This window comes from Osmerus eperlanus, chromosome 3 (assembly GCF_963692335.1).
Source record: "Osmerus eperlanus chromosome 3, fOsmEpe2.1, whole genome shotgun sequence".
NCBI classification, from domain to species: Eukaryota; Metazoa; Chordata; class Actinopteri; order Osmeriformes; family Osmeridae; genus Osmerus; species Osmerus eperlanus.
This window is the reverse complement of record NC_085020.1, coordinates 4,188,258-4,198,300: the sequence shown is the minus strand read 5'-3', so window position 1 is coordinate 4,198,300 and position 10,043 is coordinate 4,188,258. Positions and strand designations below refer to the sequence as shown.

Below are 10,043 nucleotides of genomic sequence, written 5' to 3'. Positions count from 1 at the left end.
TAGGTCGGATGCTGCAAATGAAGTCAAAGTCACACAAATGGTTGATGGTTGATGTTTATTAAGAGGCAAAGCTTTATATGGAAGAAGCAAGAATAGCAAGTCTTTAAGTGAGAGCAAACACGTTCAGCATTACAAAGCATGATATGGACATCCCACCCACTAAGCTTTTCATCTGAAGATTAAGCATGAATAGTCTCATTGATGAAGTCTAGATATTTGGCCACACGGGTGTAGACTCCTGGGAAGCCCTCTTGTGCGCAGCCCTCTCCGAAGCTCACGATTCCCACTTGGACAAACCTCTCAGCGGAGCGACACACCAGTGGGCCACCGGAGTCGCCCTGTGCAGCGAATCAAACAGATAAGATGTACATTACTAAATAGATGAGGACAGGATTCTGAAACTGAGTGAGCTACATTTTGACAGTTGGTTGACAGTCTACATTTTTGCATGTTAATCTGCAGATTGATACAGCTAACCAGGGCGTCAATAGTGACTTCGGATTGGATATTTGGTACAAGATTTGAGGGGAAAGATCCCTTTACCTGGCAGGAGTCTTTCTCTCCTTCCATGAATCCAGCACATAGCATCGTGGGAACGAATTGAGGATACGCGTACTTACAAAGACCATCCTTAATGAGAGGTATTTGCAGTTGTTGCAGAATTTGAGGGTCATCTAACGGTACTAAATACAAAATACATATTTTTATTATGAAAAGATAAATAACAGAGAGCAAAATTCAGATATACACAAACAACATTACACCTGATTGAATAATAAAGAGAAGATTATACATATTTTGGATGTGGAACCTGTATTAAACATACTTCCTTCATGAACGTTACCCCAGCCAGTGACCCAGCACTCAGACTTGGGGTTGAAAAAATCATCTTCTGCAGGTAAGGCTACAGGTGAGACCCGGGAGGAGTACGTGACCTTCTTATCCAGCTTCACCAAGGCAATGTCGTACTCTTCTCCGTTTGCGTCGTAGTTGGTGTGGGAGGAGAAGCGAGATATTCCACGATAAAACTCAGACACTCCTGTTAAGGCGTGAGTGCCCAGCCGTGCAAATGAGAAATTCAGAAGAGCCTGAAGTGACCTAAAACAGGAATGCACATATGAACAAAAACATACACAGACACATCTTAACCTAACCATATTTTATTTATAAGTTACAAGTTTTAGGCACATTATAATGTATAATAACCCAATAACCGTTGATTCACGGTTGATATATGAATATAATTTATTTTTGTTTAAAATAAACTAGAGTGAAGTGGATATGCTACAAAAACTAACCCAAAGCAAACAACCTAAAATAAAATAAATCATCGTTTTTTTGTTGTTGTATTTGATGTTTGTAAGACTAGGTGGATCTAAAATCTGACCATCTAAGAATTTTTAACCTTGGAAATAACCAGCACTCTTCTCCACTGATCACCAACAGTCTACCAAAAAGTAATCCTGGTCATTTAAATCAGAATGTCTTTAATAAAGATCGTCATTGCATTGTTACAGAATTATCTAACCTAGGCCTATAAAGTACCTACTAAAATAGGCCTATTAAATATGTATGAATAATTTGTCTGTGCTAATTGAACACAAAACTAACCATGATTTGAAAACATGAATTACAATGCGGCATTCTAAACCAGATTTGATCATTTAAAAAAATAAACAAAATAGGTAAACACAGGCTAATCCTTGACTCACACATTTATCCTGTCGTCACCACATGTAAAGTCTAGATCTTATGTTTGCTTCCCTTTTATTATGCTTCTTACAATTTAATTTCTTTAATTAAAACATTAAAATAGGCCTACTTACGGGTCAACACAGTGCGCTGCAGTCAGCACCCATTCCTCGTTAAGGACTGAGCCACCACATGACCAACTGTCATAGCCGTTGGTTAGAGAGAGGTAGACCATCCATGGCCAACGGCCCTCCGGCGCATTTTCTCCACCCACGATGGAGCTCCGAACACCCGGTGATACAAAACCTGTTGAACGTGCTTTAGTTCAAGACATTCATTGGAAACATTCTAACGTTAAGACATCCAAGGATTTCACTGGATAGATTGAAAATGCATTATTGAACAGCTAAATATTGAGTCCGCCTACCAACAAGTATTACACTGTTTAATGTAGGCCTGCAGTACCACACAGAAAAATATAATGCCAAGCATGGCCAAGATGCAAAGGGCCACTCTTGTCCATGAAATGTGTTAAAACTGTGTAAAACACAGTTGGGGTTCATACTTTATGTGTAGTTGCGTGTGTTTGACCTCTGCTGCTAAATAAAGACATGACAAACCTCACCTGTAGCATCATGAAGCAGAAGAGACACAGCCAGAAGTCCCCACAAAGTCATCGCTTCTACCTGTTACCTCTGATCACAAACAATAATAGACACACTTGTCATTCAGGTGTTGAAGTAATGCTTTAACTGGCAACCTTAAATTACATCAAAACATGCACCTCCCTCTATAACTGATATATATTATCTGCTGTTGGATCTTCTGTTTCTGTGGAACAGTTCAGTGAAATGTGAAATGGTTATGTTCGTTTGTTGATCATGTTAAAGAATAAAATGCTTGCTTTATTTGTGAATGTCTACAGTTTTTTTTTATTTATTGTGAAAATACATGTGTTGATGCCGACCACTGATATTGGATCTAGGTGTGAGGAATGAAAACGTATGTTAATATATGTATTGATTTGAAACCAGGCATGTCTCCAAAGCAACCTCATAGTAACAGAATATAAGATATAAGGCATCCTTAAAACAAGCCCAATAGACCTATAATTATTAGTCTGGCGCATAGGCCCCACATCAAGTAATAGCTGATTAAAATTATTATAATTTAAATGTTCACAAGACAAAATGCACTTCGCAACATAGTCCCAGTGCACACACACATGAACACACATTAGGAAGTTTCAGATCAGTTCAGCGGTCTGATAAGAAAAGGCTGCTGAGTTGCTGATGAAAGATATGACGTTATTTTATCTGCTAAGGCTTAGTGAGGTGTTTCCTCAATTTAACGATCATGTCAACTATACGCTCTGGAGTTTTACTTTAGGAAATAACATATTTTATGAATGCATGAATGAATGAATGGAGCGAGTCAGTGAGAGTGCTCCAGGCATAAGACTGGGTAAGTTGGATCACAGCTGCAATTCCCAGAGCTGTGACAATTTCCTTCAGGTGTCTGGGTACGAGGTTGTGTGAAATTCATGTGCGTTTCTCTAACCAGCACACCAAATATTGAAAGATGACGGCCTTAGATTACATGTAGACCACACTCCAAACTGATAAGAATTTGTTCAAGTAGAAATTATCTTCTTTTGCAAAACACCATTAGTCATTCGTTTTTTTTTAAACACTGTTTTAGTGTGTTTATAAATGTTGCATTTAATATACAATGATATAGCCTAATATAAACATTACTAGGAAGTTAGCTTGTTAGCATACATTTAGTAGGCTATAAGCCACTTCGAGCTGAGGACAAGAGGGGGTGACTTTGGGGCAAGGCGAATAACCACATCAATATAGGGTTGAAGATGTGTAACATGCTAAATTGGGAGAATGTCTGTGTGCATGACAGTTGGGAAGTGTGTGGCTGGTCAAAATCATTTAGACCAGCCACTTTACAGTTTTTTTCAAATGCTTACACACAAGTTCCTTACTTTTCACACAATTTCTGAAACCTGACACTCAAACACCAGAACCACACCTCAAATCTGCAAAACCATACGCACATTTTGGGCCTTTGAGTTTTCAATTTCAACACTTTTTGCAAAACACAACACACAATTCTCCACGTAACACACAAAATTCTAACAGGAAGCATCTTGATTTCCCAATCAAAATGCCACACTAATTCATCAGTGCCTTACACTAACTCCTCACATGTGCAAACACTCATTGCTTTACTCAATACCAACCAATCATGACTTTAGAATAGGCCTATAAATAGCCTCATTTGAGTCGATTTACAGAGGTGGGTATAATTTTAACCTTTGTAGAAAAGATAACAGGTATGAAACAATGTACTGTAATGTACACATGTTCTAATGAACACATAACAGCTGTTTCAGCACAACACACTGTATACTGTACACAAACATATTTTAGCACCCATGCATCCATTGACTGCAGTGCACTGCATGATTGGTCAGTCTGGTGGATTACTGTATCATACTGTGCAACCGTACAGTGACTGTAAGAAGACATTCTGACGATATTGTCGAAAATAGTACTGTATGCTACAGTTCATGGCACACACACCATTCCGTAATCACCTTTTGCAAAATTAGGTTTGGTTTCTGTCCTACTACACTCTTTCTTTTGTAAGGTGTAATACTGTATTCACAACCACAAATGCTTACAGTAAAAAAACTAGTTTGGTTTCAATCTTGTTTTCGTGTTTCCCAATTTTTCAGCATCTCTGCCATTTACTTTCAATCCTGTACAGAAATGTACATAGGAGATCATGAAAGAAGAGCTTTAGGTTTTGAATAACCTAAAGCTATATAACTGTGTGTATATGATACACCCAAAAATGTAATATAATGGTAAAAGTGTTTGGAACATGAGACAAAAGTTTGCTTTTGAGACGTGTTTGTGATATTTTGAATGCAGTGCTTCATTTTGCAAGAGAAGAGAGGCATTTTGCATTTTGTGTGTGCAGTTGTTGGATTTGTGTGTTAAGTTTTGAAAAAAGAGGACAAGTAAAAAAAATGTGTGTAAGCATTTGAAAAAAAACTGTAAATTATGACGTCAACACAGTATGAGTTGAGACAGCACCGTCCGTGAGGCTGTGTCCTCACTACTACCGTTTTTGCCAGTTTACCGTTGTTTTTTGGTATTTTGTCAAAATAAGCTCAGCCGTTTTCATGTAAAAATGTTGTCTAGGCCTTCTCATAAAGGTGCAAATCTTCACCTATCGATATGACAAATCCGCGAACGTTTCAAACAGAAAAAGATGATAGCAACTATTGAAATCGTAGTGACAAAATAATGAGTTCTAGTATCTATCAAAAGTGGCCAGTGCATTTTTAGCTAAACGAGCTTTCCATAGAAGGTGTTCTCAGGGTGCCCTTACTGCTCAATGCACATGGCGATTATGTGGGGTTGGTGTAGCACTGAGAAGACAAAGCATTTTGACATGTCAGTGTGAAATGCTCTGAATTTATATGACAGATTGGCTGAATAAACTGGAGTAGAAAGACAGTGGACTGAATAAAACAACTCACCAATACTTTATCCAACCTAAATAACACTGGAAAACCTGGAAAACATATTACACTTTTTAGGGCTGAAAGAACTCACATTTTGAAACATGACAGACAAAATGAACGCTGTAGGCCTTTGCGGTAATCAACTTTGTATGTTTATAAAATAGTACCATTCATTAACTAATATTTCTATATGTTCCCAAAATGTCAAATCACCGCTCGAATAAAATATGGGCGGTGCTCTTGTCTTGATCACATGACCACAGACACATTTTTTCCCTTGTGCAGCAGCAGTGAGCAGAAATCAGATGATTGTCCTGTGTATCCAATATTAAGACTGTCTTTGCGGAAAACAGTAGCTAACTATCTAAAGAGAAATAGTCTGCTGGATCCCTGCGTTTGAAAGGATACTTCTGGCACGCATTGAAGCTAGTCTAGTTGAACTGAAGCGTGACTAAGTAGATTCTAGCTTGCTGACCGTCCTGCGTTTAGTAGTGTTTGTGTTGTTGTGATTTGCCTATAGAAAGATGATACATCCCAACCGCAAACAACCAGTATCCCTCGGGATTCTGTTCATTGGCCTACTAGGTAAGTATTGTTCCAGAGTCAGAGAACCCGTCTATATTATTTTGCTAACATTGAATGGTATAGTATGTGGCTAGCTAAACATCTAGTGCTAACATTCGTCCAAACGTGCTAGCTAGCTACAGATGTTTATCCCATCCTATGCTATGCTTACGAAATAGCTATTGTCAGTGCCCCACATTGTTGGTTGATGCCAGAGGAAAGGAGTTGTTTTTCTGGTTTCAGTGTCATTCCGGGTGTTTGAACTGACGGGGTTGCTAGTTTGCTAACACAATCGGCAGGTCACTAGACTAATGCAGGTGCCTCTTGTGTTAGTGTACCCCATGTGATCTGTCTAGAATGCTGTGCACGCTTACTTTGCACTGGGTAGAAAATAACGTAGAGTTAGGCATATCTGTGTCCCCCTTGTGGGTTAAGCTCTAGGCCCCAACCTTTCTGATCACCCCTCAATTTCTGGACAAACCTGTCTTCTTGTAGCTTTCGTGTGGGTCAGTCTTTATAGATGTACTAAGCGTCTTTCGCTTTAATAAAGTATTGTGTTTAGGTAACCTACAGCCATTAATCTACAAACATACAGATTTTGTCGTGGGTTCACGTTGAAAAAGTATAAATGTAAATTGGAAGCGTTAAACCAGAGGTAAACTCTTATTTCGGGCAGTATTTTTGCGATGTGGAACCCCTTTAATGCGCTGGGAATGACCGTTTATATTACATTTTCTGTTTTTGCCACAAAGAAACAGACTATCGGAGCTCGTTCACCCGATCAGTCTATGGGATTGTATTGAATTGTGCTTTGTATTGTAACGGTCAGACTGCTGTACTCTATCCAGCCTTTCTGCAAGCTGTCAAATCAGCAGCATCTGAGATTCAGTCAGACTGCATAGTTGTGTGGCCGTTTCTATCTGTGGGGCTGATTCCTATTATGCTGGAATTAAGACTGTTTTTTGTGGCAAAACATCACACATGGCAGGATTTCAGTTCTTAAACTCAATGTGACAATAAGCTTGTTTGGAAAGAGACCTATGGCTGTATGCTAAAGCACTATGTTCATTCCTTGTCAGGGGACTCAGATCTGACACTTGCTTTGCTATTAGGCCCTAAACAGTAACACACTTGGGTTAGGCCTCAAGGTTTAACAGAGAGCATCTCAGTAATACTGGCCCCCGTTGTTACGTCACCACAGCTGCCTTCTTGCACCCGAGTGTCGCCACAGATGCCCCCCCCACCGCCCCCCCCCTGACAGACCCTGGGAGGCCGGACAGGGGCAACTACACGGTAGTCAATGGCAACGGAACAGCTTGTCTGATTGCTCGTATGGGCCTGCAGCTCAATGTCAGCTTCAGCTCTGCCACCCTGAACAAGGTAACACACATTCCACACACACACAGTCACACATACCACACACTCACACATACCACACACACACAGAACACTCCCCCCCCCCCCCACTGTTACATTGTGTTTGTGTGCAGACTGTGCTGGATGTGATGAATCTACAGCCCAACGTGACCAAGAGCTCAGGGTCATGTGAGGCCGACAGCGCCACCTTGCTGCTGATCGCTGACGAGGAGAAGACCAACCTCACCTTCCTCTTCTCACTGGTGACGAGAGACTCTCATTCTCTCACACACACACACACACACACACACACTACAATCTCTCTCCAGAACATTCTCCCATGGGAGATTTACTCTCTTACACACAAACACTCACTTTCTCAGTCTCCATCCATCACACTCCAGTCATGGTGCATTTACAGTAGTCTTCCACTAGATGGCAGATCGTAACCAGGTAGATAAAGCGAGGACCTACTGTAACTAGTCTCTACTGTAATGTCTAAATCATGTGTCTGCAGAACACCACATCCAGTAAGTACCATCTGAGTGGAGTGACTCTGTCTGCTGTTTGGCCGGATATGAGTGGTGAGTGCAATATTGAACGGTTGATGTAATTTAAGCTCATCAAGTATTGTCATATATATATGTCTTGTGAATTTGTGCAGTAGGTAGTATGAAGGTGAAATTTAGCAAATAATGTTTATTTTTATTGTGCCTAAGACTTTAGCACAGGACTATACACATGCTATGTGTGATGACTCACAGTATGTCTAGTAAGCGACAGTAAATCTCATGTATAACCCCCCCAGAGCCCTTCAGAGCCAGTAACGTCAGTCTGGACTACCTGCGAGCCACCCTGGGGAGGTCTTACATGTGTCGGGAAGAGCAGACTCTGGCCGTGGTCCAGGACTTCTCTCTCAACACCTTCCAGCTGCAGGTGCAGCCTTTCGCCCTCGCTGGAGACATGTTTGGAGAAGGTAATACACCCCCACCCCACCTCACCCCACGCCCCTCTAGAGGGCTACGTCAAAGACATGAATGCTACTCTGACAACTGTGCTGTGAACACTGTTATCCCAGTTTTATATTATATATATGTTTTAAATTATTTTGGGGCTGATTACCACAGGGTTGTCTTGCACAGGTTTTAGATTGTCGTTTAAAAAATGTATTTCTCCCTCTCTTTTCTCTCTCTTTTCTGTTCTTCCACCCGCTGCTTCTCTCATCTCCACTCCTCCCCTTCCCTCCGTCTCCCCCAGCCGAGGAGTGTCAGCTGGACGAGGATGACATGCTGATCCCCATCATTGTGGGCGCCGCCCTGGCCAGCCTGGTCCTCGTCGTCCTGGTCGCCTACCTCATCGGAAGGAAGAGGAGCCACGCTGGTTACCAGACCATCTGAGGCACTTCCTGATGCCCTCCGTGCCAAGAGAGCGCAACCCCCCCTTCCCAACCCACCTGTTACGCCCACCGCTACTAACCGCCATCTATCAAAGACTGATTGGTCGATCCTCCCCCAAGCTCCGCCTCCAGCCTGACTGTAAACCCCCTCCCTTTCTCTCTCTCAACACTCGCTCACTACTCCCATTTTGTTTTGTGGTTTATTAGTGCTTTAAGGACTGAACTGCTCTTTGGAATTAAATGGGAATTGGGTGATGTTTTAACCCTCGTGCTGCCTTCGGGTCACATGACCCAAAGGTTCATAACGAACCATCGTTGTGTTTACCCGATTTTACCCAATACAAAAACAAATTAAAATAATTTTCTTTTAACCTTTGCAATGTGGGGGGTCTGAGACAGCCCAACGGTTAAAAGAATATGCTTCACTTTGTCTTTGTATGCGGTAAATCTGTCGCAATACGAAGGTGGGTCACAATGACTGATGGGTCAGAATGACCCGAAGATAACACAAGGGTTAAGAAGTGACGACATTCTTCAGATTCCTGCTAAGGGACTGAGCAGGTGGGAGGGTTGGAGTGCCTATGCCATCCCATGGTACATAATCACATGCTGTGTGTAGACTAGTTTAGTATCTTATATTATGCTTCTGTTTTTGGTTTCTGACCGATGGGATTCTGAGGGACTACCCGCACAAGCCTTGCTGCTGCTTTTACTCATTTGTATTAATAGTTTTTTTTGTTGTCTTTTTTTTGTCGTCTTTTGTTTTGGTGGCCATTGTCGGTCACATGGTCTAGGAGCTGTTGTTACTCCTGTGTAAAGGGAATACTATGACTGGCTGTGGCTGCAAGCCCGTCCCATCCACGAAGAGTTAAGACTTCCTACAGGACGGCGTTTGCCATGTTTGGACTACAGCGTCTTTGTGTGTATATTTATTTATTGTCGCTTCAAAGTCAGGTATGTGTACAGTAATCAGCAAGAATGCCTCCCACGCTTCCATAACGATCTGGATTTACTCATCTCGAAACAGGAGTGCTGGGATAGGTAGGGCGCATGTTGGTGTTCCTTTATTCGATCGTATTGCCGGGGGCGCAGAGGACACACCATCTAGATCAGCCCTCTCATTCCGAGGTGGAGGAAATAGCTGACACCATGAGCTGACGACCATATGCAGACTGGGTACAAAGGTGTCTGCTGTTGATAAGGCCCCCCCCGAACACGGCAGAGGTACCTCAGAGGATTATCTCACTCATTCACTTCAGTGGGTGGGAGTGTCAATGCTGTAGAGAGGGTCATTTCATGCCCGCTGACTCGGGAGTGTGGTCAGCAAGGTCGGAGCTTTGTCATTCTCGCCATTCAGACTGAACTGTGGGAGTAGGCGTTATGCATACGACAGGGTTCTGTGAGTTTCCTCATTGGATTCGCTCATACTGTGTACGTACTGTTATTTATTCAGTAACCACAGACACAAACTATATTAGACAAGGT

At 41.9% G+C, this 10,043-nt stretch overlaps 2 protein-coding genes across 3 annotated transcripts; one reads left to right on the top strand and one right to left on the bottom strand.

Annotated features, from left to right (window-relative positions):
- Positions 1–26: 26 nt before the first annotated feature.
- Positions 27–2,439, bottom strand: LOC134016242 (tryptase-2-like). 2 transcript variants are annotated; one of them, XM_062455646.1, is made up of 5 exons: positions 2,318–2,439; positions 1,827–1,998; positions 827–1,098; positions 544–683; positions 27–338 (listed from the first exon to the last, which is right to left on the bottom strand). In XM_062455646.1, the coding sequence occupies exons 1-5, from the start codon at positions 2,367–2,369 to the stop codon at positions 180–182; spliced, it is 795 nt and encodes a 264-aa protein (XP_062311630.1). In that variant the 5' UTR covers positions 2,370–2,439; the 3' UTR covers positions 27–179. The 2 variants fall into 2 exon arrangements, with proteins under 2 accessions (XP_062311630.1, XP_062311626.1); XM_062455642.1 differs by having other exon boundaries at positions 30–338; positions 1,827–2,010; positions 2,318–2,409.
- Positions 2,440–5,515: 3,076 nt separating this feature from the next.
- Positions 5,516–8,822, top strand: lamp1b (lysosomal associated membrane protein 1b). Its single transcript, XM_062456617.1, has 6 exons — positions 5,516–5,827; positions 7,008–7,186; positions 7,297–7,425; positions 7,680–7,746; positions 7,971–8,138; positions 8,420–8,822. The coding sequence occupies exons 1-6, from the start codon at positions 5,767–5,769 to the stop codon at positions 8,557–8,559; spliced, it is 744 nt and encodes a 247-aa protein (XP_062312601.1). The 5' UTR covers positions 5,516–5,766; the 3' UTR covers positions 8,560–8,822.
- The last annotated feature ends 1,221 nt before the right edge of the window (positions 8,823–10,043 follow it).